The 20,190-nt window shown below is 53.6% G+C and overlaps 1 protein-coding gene across 3 annotated transcripts; it reads right to left on the bottom strand.

Moving 5' to 3' along the window:
- Positions 1–237: 237 nt before the first annotated feature.
- Positions 238–19,590, bottom strand: gigyf1 (GRB10 interacting GYF protein 1). Of its 3 annotated transcripts, none has more exons than XM_031898073.1 (25): positions 17,769–19,590; positions 16,611–16,666; positions 15,981–16,110; positions 15,782–15,877; positions 15,577–15,688; positions 15,376–15,484; positions 14,480–14,520; positions 13,134–13,313; positions 12,836–13,053; positions 12,582–12,675; positions 10,255–10,443; positions 10,039–10,178; positions 9,800–9,950; positions 9,522–9,688; positions 8,490–8,581; positions 8,239–8,331; positions 8,024–8,124; positions 7,857–7,942; positions 7,036–7,167; positions 6,348–6,518; positions 6,079–6,242; positions 4,525–4,673; positions 4,255–4,409; positions 3,366–3,498; positions 238–3,114 (listed from the first exon to the last, which is right to left on the bottom strand). In XM_031898073.1, the coding sequence occupies exons 2-25, from the start codon at positions 16,643–16,645 to the stop codon at positions 3,062–3,064; spliced, it is 2,991 nt and encodes a 996-aa protein (XP_031753933.1). In that variant the 5' UTR covers positions 16,646–16,666; positions 17,769–19,590; the 3' UTR covers positions 238–3,061.
- Between the last annotated feature and the right edge of the window lie 600 nt (positions 19,591–20,190).

Below are 20,190 nucleotides of genomic sequence, written 5' to 3'. Positions count from 1 at the left end.
TGGTGTGATGGCACCCCCCCCGGGCAGCCATGTTTATACACACAGATATGTCCCGCTGCTGCTCCTATACTTACACTGGGCAAAGGGTAAGTGCACTAACACTCACGCAGATGCCCCCCCCCCGGCCCTGGAGAAGGAACCCCACTCAGCCAATAAACGGGGCACAACAGCCTCCGCTACACTCGCCGCCTCCCCAGAATTTCCCACAATCCCTTTAGTGAAACACCAGCGAGGCGGTTGCTTTGCATACAGGTATTTATCATTATGGGAAACACAACGACAACAAAATGGAACAAAAGGTGAGACGCAAAGCTCCCCCCAAATCCGCAGCATTGAAACAAAAAGGGACCGCCCCCGCGCTGCACTAGTGCCCGCCTCTGCTGGGCGTGTCGGGGGCGGGGCCGGGCTTGCGCCAAACACACGGTGCAGCTCAGTTCACTTCAAACCTTTAATACTGAAAAATAAGGCAAAATATCATGAGAGAGAATGGAACGGGCCGGTACGTACAGGGGGGGGAGGGGGAGTGTACCCCCATATACACCAACCCCCCCCCATACGCACACGGCCGGGATTCACAACATTTTGTATCAATTGAAACCAGAACTAAACAGTCGGACCGACCCCTCCCTGAAATCTAAATCGAGTTACTCGGGGGCGGGGCTCCGGGCCTAGAGACCAATCAGTAAGCTGATCTGATTGGTCGACTGTGACTATTTCCACTTCACCTAATTCTGATTGGTTCAGACTTTAAGATTGTTGGGGGGTCACATAAAATGATAAAGGGGCTGCTGAACCCCCACAATTGAATGCAGATAAAGGGGTGCAAACACATGAACAGGTTTATTTACATCACACAGACACGCCCACACGTGTGACTTCATACCCCCCATACAGCACAATATGGCCGCCCTATACACACACAGGCGGCCCCAGGGCGCTATTTAGGGGTATAAACCCACACTGGGACACAGGGCTGGAATAGGAGGTGGCTTGGGGGGGAGTGGCTATTTACAAGGGGGTGTGGCTATTCCCAGCCCCGCACAGGACAGTGAGGGGGTGTGGCTATGTACAAACGTGTTACATTCAGCACAGAACACAAAGGAAAATTCCCCTCATTTCTATACACTCTGCGATTGCAGGGGCGCCCCAATACCCGGGGGCCCCCCAACTATGTACATTTCCCCCTACAGGGCAACACCTCGCCCACCCGCGGGGCAACAGTGGCAGTAACGTTGCTGGATGCCAGCTCCTGCCCTAATACATTCGTGTGGCAAAGATACACATGAAACCCACGGCAACAACAAAAAAAAACAAAGAAATGAGCATCGTTTTTAGGCATAAAACTGCCGGATTTCGGCAAATTAGCGTTTCCTTTGCTGCAAGTCCTATTTACACAACACGCGGCCGCCAGGATCCTCGGGGGAGGGGCCAGCGCCGGTGGGCGAGTCTCGCAATAGCAACAAGTCAGTGGCCGATTGGGCCAGAAACACTGCTCGGGTTGGGACTCCAGTTCTGCGAGGTCTCTGGGAGTCGCCAGTCACATTTTCACGTTGGTCTGAGCCCCACGGCTCCCGGTGGGACAGACGAGTGTCGCTAACGAGGGGCAGACACGTCCGCGTGGGCCGCTCCCAATATGTCCGTAAAGGGGATCTTTGCGCTTCGGGCGGCGTCGAGTTTCCACGTCGAAATTAAGGCAAATTGCACCGGACGCCCAATAAAAAATGCTTTCTCCAGATGCCCCGCCCTCTGGGGGGCAAGTTCTGTCTGTAGCTTCGGGCGGAGGACCCGCCCACTGTTCCATTGTTAGCAATGGCGTCCACTCTTCGGGACATTTGTAAACAAAAGCAGGATTAAAACACAAACAAAAAAAAAAACAACAGTCGGGGGCGGGGCAAAGTGAGCAGGTACCGCACCGACCAATCAGTCCCTTTAAAAAAAAAAAAGCGATATTCAGTCCTTTTTCCCCCCCGGAGAATTGTAGCCACGCCCCCTCCGGGCGCAGGAGGCGCTCTATAGGCTGTCGGGGTAGTCGCTCCCGCTGTGGTTTCACTTCCTTCACAGGATCAGGGGGAGGGGCCTCGGAAAGAAACAGTCCTTCAGAGGGGCGGTTCCCAAGCTGGGGGGGCGGGGAGACAGTTTTTTTTTTTAGCAGTTTTTCTTTTTTTTACCAAAAACAAATGTTTTTTTCTCTGTGCAAAAATGAACCATTAAAATGCAGATATTCCCCCCCCGATAGCTAAATAAGTGCATTCTTTCAAGTTTTGATGGATTAACCGCTTGTTCTCCAAGCAGAATTCTTCCACTTTGCTAAAAAAACAAAAAGCGCAAAAAAATCGAAGCTGGTTTTTTTTTTTTTTCTTTTTAGGATTTTTTCCATTTCTTTTTTTTTTTTTTTTCTTCTTTTTTCTAAACAAAAATAGATTTCGAGGAAAAAAGACTTAACAAAAAAATAAGTGTTTTTTGGCTGCATTTTTCTTTTTTCAAAATAATTTTCTTTTAATAGTTTTTTTTTTTTGCCCGAAAAACTTCACTTTTGGATACAAAAAAAACAAAAACAAAGTCAGAAACTGTCAAAAGTTAAAAAAAGTCATAAAATAAAAAAAAATGCAACGATAACGTCAAACGATTAATAAACAGTCGAAAAGTCGCGAGATCCAGTTTTTCCCTCCTTTTTCGGATGGTTTTCAAAAGTTTTCTATAAAAAAAACAACAAAAAAAACTGAACAAAAATATCAACGAAAAAAAAAACCCAAAAAAGGAAAAAGGAATAAGTTCAAAATTTTTGATCAGTTTCTGTAAAGTGCATTTTCTTAAGGTGCTTTAAAATGAGTGCATCGTGTTTTGGGGAGCGGGGGGAGGAGACTGGGGGGGGTTTCCCCTTGTTTGTAGCTCCGCCCCCCTCCTCCCTGGCTCTGGCTGAGATACCGAGTACCCCCTTTTCTCTCCCAGTCTATCAGCCCCTACGCCTCTTGCAGAGGGAGGGGAAGAGTTGCAGTGCATTAAGCGCCGCTGGTGGGCGGCAATTGAAATTAAAAATGGCGTCAGGGAAATCGACGTCTCCTCAGTAGTCATCGATGGCTTCCATTTCATTGGGGGAGCCATGGAGGGAGTAACCTGCAAAGAGAGAGGCAGTGCTTTAGTGGTAAACGAGAACGCACCCAAGGTCGCCCCCTGCTGCCTGTGGCAGTTCTGCATTTCCCATTCATGGCAACAGAGGGCGCCATAGAGCTCTGAGTGCGCTACATGCTGAGCCATAAGTGACAAACAATGGGCAGCAGTGCAGTCACCCCTCAGTAGGCAAACTGGCCAATGCCAAGAGGATAAACACTTGGGGGCACAGGCTGGGCCAATGGCAGCAAACGTACCCAAAATGCTGGGGTCTGAGTGTAACATATGGATCCTCCGCTTCATTTTGTTGCTTTGTGTATCGTACGCGCTTGGCTTGGAATTCTGGGACGACGGGAACATGGAGGGGGTCAGCCAGGCAGATTCCTGAACCTGGAAGGACACAGAGAGTTTATAGGCTGCAATACAGGACCAACCCAACTGCCCAGCATATTGTTATACATCCCCCACACTAAGCCACGCCCAGCTGAGCAACCAATGAACATCGCAGGACTGTAGCAGGAAATGAAGCAGTTATTACAGCCCCACTGCTGGTAGCCGGATGCAACTGGGACCTGTAGGCCACCGTACAAGAGGAAGGGAGGTGCTATCATGGCTCCCCGTGTCCCTTCCCGGGCTGAATGAGCCAGAGGGGAGCGGCGGAGGAATGGAGGGAACTTTGCTCCCTGTATATGATAAGGCCGTATACAAACTCCTTGGCAATATAAACACTGGGCCAGACTGAGCTGTGTATATACAGAACCCAGAACAGAACTAAGTACCGGAACCAACCCAACTGCCCAGCATATTGTTATACATCCCCCACACTAAGCCACGCCCAGCTGAGCAACCAATGAACAGCACAGGACTGTATATACAAGAAATGAAGCTGTTATTACAGCCCCACTGCTGGTAGCTGGATGCAATTGGGACCTGTAGGCCACCGTACAAGGGGAAGGGAGGTGCTATCATGGCTCCCTGTGTCGCTCCCCGGGCTGAATGAGCCAGATGGGAGCGGCGGAGGAATGGAGGGAACTTTGCTCCCTGTATATGATAAGGCCGTATACAAACTCCATGGCAATATAAACACTGGGCCAGACTGGATCTGGTACCGAGTGGGGGGGGGGCTGATAAGAACGAGGGGCTCACCTGTTGCCTCTGGCTGGCTTTGTACTTTGCTCTCCGTTCGAGGAATTGTTTAGCGAATTCTTTGGCTTCGAGAGTCTCTCCCAGACAGGATCGAATATAATCGTGAACATCGTAGGGCGACTCCAGCTCCTTCAGAATGGCCACCAACGTAGGGACTGCATGGGGGAGACACAGGGGGGCAATAAGCACACAGATCTGCCCATGGGGGGGCGAGGAGGAGGCAGTTGCATTAGGGAGTCATGCAGGGCCCCGGGGCCAATATAAACTCACCGTCCAGGTTGTTGGATGTGTTGAGGATGTGCAACATCTGCTCACACCACTGAGTGAAACCATCAGACGGTTTGAATCCCTGCAGGAGTTTCAGGAGCTTCTCTTCCTCTTCTGTTTTCTTACGGCGAGCGGAGGCGGCGTACGTATCCCTGGGGGGTAATAACAGGGGTAACAACGCTGGCGCATATATATTTATATCATGTACGGTTTAGTCATTTCCCTATGTAACCGATATCCTTATAAACGGTACTTTGTGATGTCGTCAGTTATAATTAGATCTTAGTGATGTCATTTCTGATGTCACATGACTCACTAAAACTTATAATAGAAGTCACCTCAGAGTTCCATGGCCTTCGGCATCGTCCAATTGTGTGGTCAAGGAACCCCTCTGTGACTTATAATATCCCTCTATGTTACAATAGGGGGCACTTTATTCACTATATATTATAAGGAACCCCTCGGGGGCTTATAATATCCCTCTATGTTACAATAGGGGGCACTTTATTCACTATATATTATAAGGAACTCCTCGGGGGCTTATAATATCCCTATATGTTACAATAGGGGGCACTTTATTCACTATATATTATAAGGAACTCCTCGGGGGCTTATAATATCCCTATATGTTGCAATAGAGGGCACTTTATTCACTATATATTATAAGGAACCCCTCGGGGGCTTATAATATCCCTATATGTTACAATAGGGGGCACTTTATTCACTATATATTATAAGGAACTCCTCGGGAGCTTATAATATCCCTATATGTTACAATAGGGGGTACTTTATTCACTATATATTATAAGGAACTCTTCGGGAGCTTATAATATCCCTATATGTTACAATAGGGGGCACTTTATTCACTATATATTATAAGGAACCCCTCGGGGACTTATAATATCCCTATATGTTACAATAGGGGGCACTTTATTCACTATATATTATAAGGAACCCCTCGGGGACCTATAATATCCCTATATGTTACAATAGGGGGTACTTTATTCACTATATATTATAAGGAACCCCTCGGGGGCTTATAATATCCCTATATGTTACAATAGGGGGCACTTTATTCACTATATATTATAAGGAACCCCTCGGGGACCTATAATATCCCTATATGTTACAATAGGGGGCACTTTATTCACTATATATTATAAGGAACCCCTCGGGGGCTTATAATATCCCTATATGTTACAATAGGGGGCACTTTATTCACTATATATTATAAGGAACTCCTCGGGGGCTTATAATATCCCTATATGTTACAATAGGGGGCACTTTATTCACTAATTATAAGGGACCCCTCGGGGGCTTATAATATCCCTATATGTTACAATAGGGGGCACTTTATTCACTATATATTATAAGGAACTCCTCGGGGGCTTATAATATCCCTATATGTTACAATAGGGGGCACTTTATTCACTATATATTATAAGGGACCCCTCGGGGGCTTATAATATCCCTATATGTTACAATAGGTAGCACTTTATTCACTATAAGGGGCCACAGGTCACATGTGCTGGGGCAAGAGGGCAGACATTAACTTACGTGAGGGACGGGCTGCTCCTGCTGTTGCGTAGCCCCCTGGAACCAGCTCCAGATTTGACACCATCGTCCCAAAGGCTCTTGTCGGGCCCACCCCAAAGTGAGCCGGAGTCGGCCCCCCACTGGGAGGGCAGGACAGAAGCATTAGTCAATCCCAGACCCCCATGCTAAAAAGGAGGAAGGAAGAAGAAAAAACATGGAGAATGATAACTTAGGGACCCCCCTATTGGCTCTTTGGGGATTTTCTGCCCCCCCAAGTGCCTTACACTTACCCCTTGCCTTGACGGCTGCCCTCTCTGCTTGAGAAGCTGCCCCTCCCTCTCTTGCATCTCCAGCATGGCTTTGAGAGAGAGCCCCTTCCCGTGGGACCCCCATACAGCCGGGGGTGAGGGTTGGCCGCTCTGCTGGAGAAGTTTCAGGAGCAGTTCTTGCTGCTGGCGGCACTACAGGAAAGGGAGACAGCGGAATAAAGGGTAAGTCACGCCCAACTGAAGGCTGCGGTTATTGGCCGCGTCTCCTGAGAGGCAAGGAACTGGCGGCACTACAGGAAAGGGAGACAGTGGAATAAAGGGTAAGTCACGCCCAACTGAAGGCTGCGGTTATTGGCCGCGTTCCCTGAGAGGCAAGGAACTGGCGGCACTACAGGAAAGGGAGACAGCGGAATAAAGGGTAAGTCACGCCCAACTGAAGGCTGCGGTTATTGGCCGCGTCTCCTGAGAGGCAAGGAATTGGCGGCACTACAGGAAAGGGAGACAGCGGAATAAAGGGTAAGTCACGCCCAACTGAAGGCTGCGGTTATTGGCCGCGTCTCCTGAGAGGCAAGGAATTGGCGGCACTACAGGAAAGGGAGACAGCGGAATAAAGGGTAAGTCACGCCTAACTGAAGGCTGCGGTTATTGGCCGCGTCTCCTGAGAGGCAAGGAATTGGCGGCACTAAGGCAGCGGAGCCCAGACTGATACCTGCTGCTTCCGCCTGTAGATTTCCTCTTCCTCCCGCCGCTTCTGCTCTTCCTGTCGCCTCTTCTCCTCTCTCCTCTTTCTCTCCTCCTCCTCCCTCTTGGCCCTGAGTTCTGCATCTCGGCGCTCCTGCAGCTAAAAGCAGCACCGAAGAGACGGTCAGTAGCCCCCCGTAGCCTAGAGCAGTCACAAGGCCCCCTATGATTGCCCCCACAGCCTACAGTAGCCACAAGGCCCCCTATAATTGCCCCCATAGCCTAGAGCAGTCACAAGGCCCCCTATGATTGCCCCCACAGCCTACAGTAGCCACAAGGCCCCCTATAATTGCCCCCATAGCCTAGAGCAGTCACAAGGCCCCCTATGATTGCCCACACAGCCTACAGTAGCCACAAGGCCCCCTATAATTGCCCCCATAGCCTAGAGCAGTCACAAGGCCCCCTATGATTGCCCACACAGCCTAGAGCAGTCACAAGGCCCCCTATAATTGCCCCTGTAGCCTAGAGCAGTCACAAGGCCCCCTATAATTGCCCCCGTAGCCTAGAGTAGCCACAATGCCCCCTATAATTGCCCCCGTAGCCTAGAGCAGTCACAAGCATAGCAATCAGGGTATAATGATATAGCCCTGAATATCGCAACCCCCCCCCCATAGCCCCTCATGGTATAGCCCTGTATATAACACTGTAGCTGCATTAAAAGCCCCCGCCCACAGCCCCCGCTAGCCTCCAGCTGCTGACTTTTGCTACTGTAAGGGGTCTCTTTATGGGGTGTGGGGGGGGGTCACTATCTCTACTGACTGACCCTCTGTATGCCTGACCCAAGCCTACCTTCTGATGCAGTTGCAGCTGCTGTTCCAATGTTGGCCCCTGAGATGCAGCTGTAGCAGGGAGGTCCCACAGTGCAGGGTCCCCACCTATATAATGAGAAGAAAGTCAAGTGAGTGAGTTACTGGCCCGTAGCTGATCAGTAGCCAAGTGGAGAGGCAGCAGCTCACCTGAAGTCTGCGTAGCTGAGGTATGGAGATCCCACAGGGATCCAGTGTCTGGCACAGAGAGAGATCTATTCATAGAGGGGAGGAGAGCAGCCTCGGATGTTCTAGACATAGAAAGAGAGGAAGGTGTGACGCTTTAATGCCTGGGGGTGGGGCAGTACTGGCCACAGACTGGGCAGTAGTCCCCTGGGCTAACTGTACCCTGGCACGGGTCCTACCTGGATTTTGAGGGGTTCAGCTGCTGCAGGAAAAGCGCCAATTGCTGCTGCTGCTGAGGAGTCAGATCTCCAGACTTTTGGGGGTACTGCTGCCTGCGAGGAGCACAAAGAGTTACAAACATCAATGGAAACCCCCCCCAAAATACCCAGTTCCCATATACAAACCTAAGCCCTACTGTGGGCCCCCCCCAGCGGGTGGGTGTGGGGGCGCTACAGACCGGCAGTGAGACACAGGTTATTGTTACTATTACCTGTTAATGAGTTGGAGCAGGTACTGGTGCTGCAGCTGCTGGTACAGAGCTAATTCCTGCTGCTTCTTCAAACACTGCTGATCGATATTACTCTGCGCAATAAATAACAGTACGCGTAGGTAAGTGCCCCCCTTACTGTGTGCAAGCCCCTCTCAGTACAGCCTGGCACATACTCAGTCCTAACAGGGACAGTGGGGGCAAGTAACCCCCCCCCCCATGGTTAAATGATTCCCTTTTCTCTGTAATAATAAAACAGTACCTGTACTTGATCCCAACTAAGATATAATTACCCCTTATTGGGGCAGAACAGCCCTATTGGGTTTATTTAATGGTTAAATGATTCCCTTTTCTCTGTAATAATAAAACAGTACCTGTACTTGATCCCAACTAAGATATAATTACCCCTTATTGGGGGCAGAACAGCCCTATTGGGTTTATTTAATGGTTAAATGATTCCCTTTTCTCTGTAATAATAAAACAGTACCTGTACTTGATCCCAACCAAGATATAATTACCCCTTATTGGGGCAGAACAGCCCTATTGGGTTTATTTAATGGTTAAATGATTCCCTTTTCTCTGTAATAATAAAACAGTACCTGTACTTGATCCCAACTAAGATATAATTACCCCTTATTGGGGCAGAACAGCCCTATTGGGTTTATTTCATGGTTAAATGATTCCCTTTTCTCTGTAATAATAAAACAGTACCTGTAATTGATCCCAACTAAGATATAATTACCCCTTATTGGGGCAGAACAGCCCTATTGGGTTTATTTAATGGTTAAATGATTCCCTTTTCTCTGTAATAATAAAACAGTACCTGTACTTGATCCCAACTAAGATATAATTACCCCTTATTGGGGGCAGAACAGCCCTATTGGGTTTATTTCATGGTTAAATGATTCCCTTTTCTCAGTAATAATAAAACAGTACCTGTATCTAAAGAGGACTAAGTGCATGGGTGTGCAGAGTGGCACAGCCTGTAGCCTACCATAAGCCACAATCCTTACATACATATGGACTAGTCCTTACCAGCAGGGGCGGAGGGGAGGGTCCCGGTGCGAAGGGAACGCGCCCCCACATCTTGATGACTTCCCCGAGGGGCTGAAACCCCTCATCACAGCCTCGTTTCACCAACAGGGACATGGTGAAGTAACCAGCCTGGCACCACTCTGCCATCTCCTGCGTGGTGAATGGACCTAGGGAGAAAGGGGGCAAGTGAGCCCAATACCCGCTGTACAGCCAATGGGGGGGGGGGCACACAGCGCAGCCCTGTATGCATTCTGGGAAAGGGGCAGGAAGGCACTTACCCTGTATCTCCCCCTGGGGATCCTTGTAGAACCATTTCATTGCAGCTTCGTGGGACAGCGGGAGGGCAGCAGCACTGTGAGAGCGAGCCGAGGAGAAGCCATCTTCCTCTAGGGAGGAGTCTTGTAGGGAAGCCACCAGTTTCTCCGCCTCCTGCCAGCAGAGGGAGACAGTGAGTTACACTATAGGGGGGCAGGAAAGGCGACAGACCCCGTAGGGATATTGGGGAACCTGCCATTACCTGCTGGAGATGCTTCATTCCTTCATCCTCCTCTGGATCCCCCACAGAGAATTCAGTAGCAGCAACTGGGGGGGACGAGGAGGGAGGAGGGAGGGTGGCGAGAGGGGACAGGGACGGGGGTATGAAGGTTCCAGGGTCACCTGAGAGGGAAGGAGGGCACAATTAGTGGTGCTACAGTGATATTGGGGTACCAAGCACCCACTCAGCGTTACACACCTTCCTCTCCTGGTCCCTGCTGCTTCTCTCCCTGCACCGCCTCTTCTCCATCAGCAGGGGGCACTTCAGGGCATCTATCTCCTTCCTCATCGGCATACAGAGCCCCGCCCCATATTAGATTGGGGGGCTCAGAAGGGGTGGGAACAACGTCCGGGACTGCATCTTCATGGGGAACAGAGGAATCTTCATCTGCAGGGATAGATATAGGGGGGTCAGTAGCGTTGCTAACCCTGTGACCCCAGAACTGAGGGACATACCATCTTGCAGGGACAGATATAGGGGGGTCAGTAGCGTTGCTAACCCTGTGACCCCAGAACTGAGGGACATACCATCTTGCAGGGACAGATATAGGGGGGTCAGTAGCGTTGCTAACCCTGTGACCCCAGAACTGAGGGACATACCATCTTGCAGGGACAGATATAGGGGGGTCAGTAGCGTTGCTAACCCTGTGACCCCAGAACTGAGGGACATACCATCTTGCAGGAATAGATACAGGGGGTCAGTAGCGATGCTAACCCTGTGACCCCAGAACTGAGGGACATACCATCTTGCAGGGACAGATATAGGGGGGTCAGTAGCGTTGCTAACCCTGTGACCCCAGAACTGAGGGACATACCATCTTGCAGGGACAGATATAGGGGGGTCAGTAGCGTTGCTAACCCTGTGACCCCAGAACTGAGGGACATACCATCTTGCAGGGACAGATATAGGGGGGTCAGTAGCGTTGCTAACCCTGTGACCCCAGAACTGAGGGACATACCATCTTGCAGGAATAGATACAGGGGGTCAGTAGCGATGCTAACCCTGTGACCCCAGAACTGAGGGACATACCATCTTGCAGGGATAGATATAGGGGGGTCAGTAGCCCTGCTAACCCTGTGACCCCAGAACTGAGGGACATACCATCTTGCAGGGATAGATATAGGGGGGTCAGTAGCGTTGCTAACCCTGTGACCCCAGAACTGAGGGACATACCATCTTGCAGGGATAGATATAGGGGGTCAGTAGCCCTGCTAACCCTGTGACCCCAGAACTGAGGGACATACCATCTTGCAGGAATAGATATAGGGGGGTCAGTAGCCCTGCTAACCCTGTGACCCCAGAACTGAGGGACATACCATCTTGCAGGAATAGATATAGGGGGGTCAGTAGCGTTGCTAACCCTGAAACCCCAGAACTGAGGGACATACCATCTTGCAGGGATAGATATAGGGGGGTCAGTAGCGTTGCTAACCCTGTGACCCCAGAACTGAGGGACATACCATCTTGCAGGGATAGATATAGGGGGGTCAGTAGCGTTGATAACCCTGTGACCCCAGAACTGAGGGACATACCATCTTGCAGGGATAGATATAGGGGGGTCAGTAGCCCTGCTAACCCTGTGACCCCAGAACTGAGGGACATACCATCTTGCAGGGATAGATATAGGGGGTCAGTAGCGATGCTAACCCTGTGACCCCAGAACTGAGGGACATACCATCTTGCAGGAATAGATATAGGGGGTCAGTAGCGATGCTAACCCTGTGACCCCAGAACTGAGGGACATACCATCTTGCAGGAATAGATATAGGGGGGTCAGTAGCGTTGCTAACCCTGTGACCCCAGAACTGAGGGACATACCATCTTGCAGGGAAAGATATAGGGGGGTCAGTAGCCATGCTAACCCTGTGACCCCAGAACTGAGGGACATACCATCTTGCAGGGATAGATATAGGGGGGTCAGTAGCGTTGATAACCCTGTGATCCCAGAACTGAGGGACATACCATCTTGCAGGGATAGATATAGGGGGTCAGTAGCACTGCTAACCCTGTGGCCCCCTAAGTGAGGGCTGTACCATCTTGCAGGGATAGGTATAGGGGGTCAGTAGCACTGCTAACCCTGTGGCCCCCTAAGTGAGGGCTGTACCATCTTGCAGGGATAGATATAGGGGGGTCAGTAGCACTGCTAACCCTGTGACCCCAGAACTGAGGGACATACCATCTTGCAGGGATAGATATAGGGGGTCAGTAGCCCTGCTAACCCTGTGACCCCCAAAACTTAGGGATGTGCCATATGCAGGGATAGATATAGGGGGGTCAGTAGCACTGCTAACCCTGTGGCCCCCTAAGTGAGGGCTGTACCATCTTGCAGGGATAGGTATAGGGGGTCAGTAGCACTGCTAACCCTGTGGCCCCCTAAGTGAGGGCTGTACCATCAGCAGGGATAGGTACAGGGGGTCAGTAGCACTGCTAACCCTGTGGCCCCCTAAGTGAGGGCTGTACCATCAGCAGGGATAGGTACAGGGGGTCAGTAGCCTTGTAACCCCCCAGAAATGAGAGAGATGTACCTTCAAGCCTTTCAGCTCCCTCCTCCTTACTCTCTTCTTCCTCCACTCCCTGGAACTCCAACTCTTGCTCCTCTAAGATGGTCTCTTTAGGGCTCTTCTGTAGGAAAAGTAGGTAATGTGTGAGCTCAGCAGCCGAGGCTCCACCCACACACACGAGCAACTTCCTCCATGTCCAATCCCAGAGTGAGTGCCACAAGCCATGTTCCCATTGGCCCTCACCCCCCAGGCCCCAGTAATTCCCCCCAGTTACCAACCTTAAAGGACAAGAAAGCCCCAGAGGAATCAAAAGTTCCCATCTCGTCGTCTTCGTCTTCCATGCACCACTCGGGGAGGCCGTCCCTCTCGTCATCATGCCCGTCCCCTGAGCGCCCACCGGAACGGGGTGCAGAGCCACTTTCCTCGCGCACCATTTCGAAATCGAACTTTCGTCGCCGTTCCCCGTGATCCCTCCAACCGGCAGAGCGCGGACTCTCTGGGAGCAATGAGGGCAGGGGATTAGCAGCACGACCAACGGGCACAGAGGGTAGGGAAAGGGCGGGGCCAAACACCCACCTCCGCTGTTGGCACCGGGACTGGTCGATCTCCACCTCTCGTCCCTCCTGGTCACGGCCAGCCTCCAGTTGCCATCCTCGTCTTCCTCTTGCCCTTCTCTCAGAGTGCGCCAGTTGTCACTGTCTGACCGGGCAAACTCCTTCCGAGAGGGGGCCGCGGGCTCTTCGAACCCAACGCGGACTGAACAAAATACAGAAAGGAAAGCTGAGTGCATTCATGCAGAGAGGGGCAGCAATGGGAAGCAGGGGCAGCAATGAGACGCAGGGGCAGCAATGGGAAGCAGGGGCAGCAATGGGACGCAGGGGCAGCAATGGGACGCAGGGGCAGCAATGGGACGCAGGGGCAGCAATGGGAAGCAGGGGCAGCAATGAGACGCAGGGGCAGCAATGGGAAGCAGGGGCAGCAATGGGACGCAGGGGCAGCAATGAGACGCAGGGGCAGCAATGGGAAGCAGGGCAGCAATGAGACGCAGGGGCAGCAATGGGACGCAGGGGCAGCAATGGGACGCAGGGGCAGCAATGGGACGCAGGGGCAGCAATGGGACGCAGGGGCAGCAATGGGACGCAGGGGCAGCAGCGAGGGGCAGCAATGGGAAGCAGGGGCAGCAATGGGAAGCAGGGGCAGCAATGGGAAGCAGGGGCAGCAATGGGACGCAGGGGCAGCAATGGGACGCAGGGGCAGCAATGGGACGCAGGGGCAGCAATGGGACGCAGGGGCAGCAATGCAATGGGACGCAGGGGCAGCAATGGACGCAGGGGCAGCAATGGGACGCAGGGGCAGCAATGGGACGCAGGGGCAGCAATGAGACGCAGGGGCAGCAATGAGACGCAGGGGCAGCAATGAGACGCAGGGGCAGCAATGGGACGCAGGGGCAGCAATGGGACGCAGGGGCAGCAATGAGACGCAGGGGCAGCAATGAGACGCAGGGGCAGCAATGGGACGCAGGGGCAGCAATGGGACGCAGGGGCAGCAATGGGACGCAGGGGCAGCAATGGGACGCAGGGGCAGCAATGGGAAGCAGGGGCAGCAATGGGAAGCAGGGGCAGCAGCGAGGGGCAGCAATGGGACGCAGGGGCACCTCTACATTCCATGGGATGGGGGGGGGGTTGGGACTGGCTGAGGAGGGAAGTCTCTGGATATGGGCGAGAGTGGGGCCCAAGGGCTGAAGTGATTAGTTACAAGGGCTACGGTGGCCCAGAGAGTACTCGCTCTTAGTGCTGAGCTTATGTCTCTACGTTCCATGGGATGGGGGGGGGGGGGGGCTGCGTCTGGCTGAGGAGGGAAATCGGGCTACGGTGGCCCAGAGGGGACTCGCTCTCAGAGCTCAGGCACAGGAAATTACTTACCAGCCTCTCGCCGAATTGGCTTCTCAAACCTCCGCTCCCCCCTGCAATGAGAAAAGTTGGTGAGCAAAACCATATTCCAACATCCAACTCTGCCAATCAATGCCCCCGGCACATTTCCCCTGCCAGTTGCTCTGCCCAGTATCAGCTCACACAGAGGGGGCGCAGTGGGAGCCAATCAATGCCCCCGGCACATTTCCCCTGCCAGTTGCTCTGCCCAGTATCAGCTCACACAGAGGGGGCGCAGTGGGAGCCAATCAATGCCCCCGGCACATTTCCCCTGCCAGCGAACGTCGCTCAGTATCGGCTCACACAGAGGGGGGCGCAGTGGGAGCCAATCAATGCCCCCGGCACATTTCCCCTGCCAGCGAACGTCGCTCAGTATCGGCTCACACAGAGGGGGCGCAGTGGGAGCCAATCAATGCCCCCGGCACATTTCCCCTGCCAGCGAACGTCGCTCAGTAACGGCTCACACAGAGGGGGGCGCAGTGGGAGCCAATCAATGCCCCCGGCACATTTCCCCTGCCAGCGAACGTCGCTCAGTATCGGCTCACACAGAGGGGGCGCAGTGGGAGCCAATCAATGCCCCCGGCACATTTCCCCTGCCAGTGAATGTCGCTCTGCCCAGTATCGGCTCACACAGAGGGGGGCGCAGTGGGAGCCAATCAATGCCCCCGGCACATTTCCCCTGCCAGTGAATGTCGCTCTGCCCAGTATCGGCTCACACAGAGGGGGGCGCAGTGGGAGCCAATCAATGCCCCCGGCACATTTCCCCTGCCAGTGAATGTCGCTCTGCCCAGTATCGGCTCACACAGAGGGGGGCGCAGTAGGAGCCAATCAATGCCCCCGGCACATTTACACTGTTAGTGAATGTCAAAAAGTTAACAAATCCCTTTCACCTGTCGTCCCAACTTTGGCTCCGGTGAATCTCTCGGCCGCCCCGGCTAAATCCGGGGTCCTGGTCGTCGAGCGTTCGTGGGTACAGAGCGGAATCCCCGCGGCCTCGCCCTGCAAAGCACAAAAAGCAGGTAAGTGAGCCTGTAGTGCAGCCTTCCAGCCGCTGAGCCCCTGCGTCCCCCCTGCACCCAACTCGCCATTACCTCTTCCGCGGGCAGTGCCCCTGCCTCTTGCTGCCCCACTGGTTGGCGGCGCTGCCCCTTTGCCCATTAATCTAAGTACTGGAACACTGTTCACTGACAAGGAGAAGTTTCTCTGCAAAGAGAGGAGTGAGAATGAGTACAAACCCCCAGTCTGCCCAATTACCCCCACCCATGGGTGCCCCCGCCAGGCTGCGCCAGTGATTACCTGCTCCTCCTCGGTGAGTGGAAGGAGAGCCAGAGGCTGCAGGGGCTCCTCATTGAGAATCACAGCAAATTCCTTGTCCTGCATTTCCTCTGGAACCTAACGACACAGGGCAGATGGGGGTGAGGGCAAGCAAAGTGGGATTGTGGGTAAGTGGGAGTGACTATATGGGTGTTTGACCCGCCCCCCTGTTGGCACTCACCTTATTCTCCTTGATATAAAGTGCTAACATCTCCTCTCGTCCGTAGCGATATTCAGCGAGTTTATACTTTGGCATAGCGGGGGAGGGAGGTGGGGAGGCCACGGAGCCCCCACTGGATAGTGCTCTGAGCCTGCAAGAGAAATTGCCCCAATCAAACGCTGCTCTATGGGGGGGGGGCAGCGCAGCCAGCAAATCAGCCACCACCCATAATAGCAAAGGAAAGGTGCCAATTGGGTCCTGAAGGTGCTAAACATGTGCCCCCCCCAAAGGTGCAGCTGCCCGTAGGTTCCCCATTCACACACAGATTTAGGGGGTAACATGCTAGTGGGGCGAGCCTCTCTCCCCGTGCCTGCTCTGACAATGGAATAAGGTGCCAGCCCTGCTGAGGGGACTGTCACACCAAGCACTCCCTGGGCACCTTCATGGGACCCCCCCAGCAGGACAGGATGTATAGGGGGGGTCACATAACCATCTCCCTGTATCCCACATCCCAGGGCCAGGCAAGAAACGGGCATACGGGCACAAAGCTGTGGGTATGTGGGTCAGTAAGAGGCACCAGTAAAGGTGCAGTTGTACTGATACCCCCCCCCGTGGCCCCATATAAACCCCGCTGCAGGGTATGTTACTCACCATTCAGGCCCAAAGTTTAGGGTTTCTGCAGCCATAATGATTCAGTCTTCAGGTACCTGAAAGAGAAAGAGGGTCAGTGGGTACAGCAGGGGGGGGGGCTTCTTGCACTGTGGCCCCTATATCCTGCCCCCCAGGCACCTGCAGACTGGCCCATCATCACAGCAGCAATGTTCCTATAGTCTTTCTGCCCACTGGAGGGGCTGCTGGGTGGGAGTAGGAAAGGCATAACTGCCCTGCCCCTCACTGGCATCTAACCGAACCTTGTGTGCTGCTCTCTCATTGGCACCTTTGCTTGGCACATTGGCACTAACAAGCTGGCACATTGGCACTAACAAGCTGGCACATTGGCACTAACAAGCTGGCACAAACCTGATGGCAATACAGACTGACAGCCGCAGAAATAAGCTGCTGTCACTAACCCTAGGGTGCAGGTTGTGGGGCTCACATATCTATGGGTCAGGGGTCACTAACCCTAGGGTGCAGGAGTTGGGGTCACATATCTATGGGTCAGGGGCCTGGGGGTCACTAACCCTAGGGTGCAGGAGTTGGGGTCACATATCTATGGGTCAGGGGCCTGGGGGTCACTAACCCTAGGGTGCAGGTTGTGGGGCTCACATATCTATGGGTCAGGGGTCACTAACCCTAGGGTGCAGGAGTTGGGGTCACATATCTATGGGTCAGGGGCCTGGGGGTCACTAACCCTAGGGTGCAGGAGTTGGGGTCACATATCTATGGGTCAGGGGCCTGGGGGTCATGAATGCTTGGGTGCAGCTTGTGGGGTTACCAATCTGAGGGTCAGGGGTCCTGGAGGGGTGATTGGTTATGGCATGTACCCACTACACCAGGCATCTATAGGTATTTCCTGTGGCCCCACTGCCATATGCCAACCCTGTGCCCAACCTATCCCTGGCAGGGGAGCCCCCCTAGCTCACACCTGCACCCCACTACTAACACGTGAGTTGAAGGGACAGAGAATCCGCCCCAGTGTGTGGGTGCAAGGGCAAGTGAGGGGGCGCTTACTCACCCTGATGTGCCTATAGCGCTACTAACCCAACCTGGGGCAGCCAGTCAGTGATGCTGGGGGGCTAGTGGGTTAATAGGGTGCCCCCCATGGATACCATGTCCCTGCCACACATGTGGGTGCTTTAGCCAACGTACCTTTCTATAGTGCCGCTGGCGCAACGTCCCTTGCCGTCACTTTAAGAGCTCAATGTTGTCCGGTCTAGCAGCGATGAGCAGGTTGGGAGGAGCTGCAGGGGGGCCGCCGTTGGCCCTTCAGTACAAGGATCTTATTGCCCCTGGGGGTCCAATCCCAGTAAGTTCTGTGCAAGTTTCACACAATATCCCTTGGCTTCAGAGGAACAAGCTGGGCCCCGTGCCGGCCGCTAGTCTGGGGGGGGGGGTTACACGCGGCCCTCCTGTTGCTTGCTACTCACACCTCATACTACATGTAATTAACCCTGCAATCTCCTGGGTGCCATGCGTGTCCCAGTGTGTATCAGCCCGGTCCGTATGTGCATATACTGACAGTACCAGTCCTGTAAACATGTGCGTGTTTCTCAGCAGATGCCCCTGGGTACCAGCCTGGCGCGACTATAGCCCTCTCTATATACCTTATATATATATATATGGGGGGGGGGGGGTCAGGCCTCTGTGGTTTCCCTACTTAATGCGCCGCTCCCCGGGTTCCATATACGGGGCCCTCAGAGGGTGGCCAATAGCTGCCCCACAATCTCTCTTGGATATACAGTGGCCTGTCAAGCCTGTGTGCAAACATGTATACTACATATATGTGCCCCGCTCACTGGCCTGCCATTCTAATGTGCCAGTATCTGCCCCTGTATACACCCGGCGGGGCAGTAATTACCAGCACTGCCCCTCTGTAAGGCCTTGTGTCCCCTCTGTAAGGCTGGGGGGTCTCTAGGGATATTGCCCCTATATGGGCCCCCAACTATGGATACTGGCAGATATCTGTATATGGGGCCCCTGGGGATGGCTACAAGGAGTTATAGGTTCCTAAGGGGCCACTGGGTAAGGGTACAGGGAGTCAGATCTTTATGTAAGGCCCCTGGGTAACCATACAGGGAGTTATGGGTTTCTGAGGGGCTGCTGGGTAAGGACACAGGGAGTTATGGGTTTCTGAGGGGCCCCTGGGTAGGGAGTTGTATGTGTGGGGCCCCTGGGTAGGGAGTTTTATGTGTGGGGCCCCTGGGTAGGGAGTTGTATGTGTGGGGCCCCTGGGTAGGGAGTTGTATGTGTGGGGCCCCTGGGTAGGGAGTTGTATGTGTGGGGCCCCTGGGTAGGGAGTTGTATCTGTGGGGCCCCTGGGTAGGGAGTTGTATGTGTGGGGCCCCTGGGTAGGGAGTTGTATGTGTGGGGCCCCTGGGTAGGGAGTTGTATGTGTGGGGCCCCTGGGTAGGAGGCAGATAGGGGTGTGGGGCCCCTGGGTAGGAGGCAGATAGGGGTGTGGGGGCCCCTGGGTAGGAGGCAGGTAGGTGTGTGGGGGCCCCTGGGTAGGAGGCAGGTAGGTGTGTGGGGGCCCCAGAGGCAGAAGGGTGTGTGGCCGCCTCAGGCCTATCAGCGCAAGGGGAAAGCTCGGCCTCTCATTGGCCGCTGCGGGAGTCCGTGTGGGCGGCCCGTACGGGTGGCTGAGGCGTGTGGGTAAGTAGCGCTGTGTGGGTGCGTGTGGGTGCGGGGCCGGTGCGGGTCGGTGCGACTCTCAGTACGAGGCCTGTGCGGCTCCGTGAGGCCCTGCGCGTCCGTCCGAGGCGTCTCTGTCGCTGCCGAGGCCCCAGCGCTTCCGGCGGTCTCCGCGCTGCCACAGGGGCCCCTCTCCGGCGCCCACCCTCCGTGCGTCTCTCTGCAGCTGTCGCCCGGGTCGCGATACTTCTCGTTACGTCACGACACGTCACGCTGCCTCCGCCACCTCCTCAGTGTGCGGGGAACCCAGAACAAGATGGCGGCCGGGCCGCGGGGTCACGTGGTCTGTCCTGTCCTGGGGGGCGGGGTCGGCCTGGCTCCCACCACGTGACCGCATGAAAACAACGGGGGCGGGGAAAGGGAAGGGCGGGGCCAAGCGGGGAGTTTCGGCTTTTTTTTTGTACTTCAAGACTCCGGAAACTTTATGACTTCGTACAAACTCGTTTCTATTGGTTGGAGTTGTATCGGGAGTCAGAACCAGCAGTGCAGGGAAGGGAAGGGAGCAGGTACACAGGGTATGAAGGGATGGTAAGGATTTTAGGGGAGTTGTTATCAGGAGTTCAGAAACCAGCTAGTCGCATGGGGAGATTGGGAAAGGGACAGTGACAGTTACACTAAACATTATAAAACCAGTTGGAGAATGAGGGATGATATGGAGTAGTATGGGAGAGTTGTTCAGGAAGTCAGAACCAGCAGTCGCATGGGAAGGGAAAGGTGCAGACACACGTGAAGTTACACATAACTAATATAAGCCATCAGTGAGATATGAGGAAATGCAATGGATTATAGGGAGTTGTAGTCAGGAGTCAGAACCAGCATGTGCAGGGTAATGGAACGGGAGAGACACAGTGTACGAGTTTACACATAACTAATAAACCCA

The sequence above is a fragment of the Xenopus tropicalis genome, chromosome 3 (genome assembly GCF_000004195.4).
Source record: "Xenopus tropicalis strain Nigerian chromosome 3, UCB_Xtro_10.0, whole genome shotgun sequence".
NCBI lineage: Eukaryota > Metazoa > Chordata > Amphibia > Anura > Pipidae > Xenopus > Xenopus tropicalis.
This window is presented reverse-complemented; position numbering and strand designations above follow the sequence as displayed.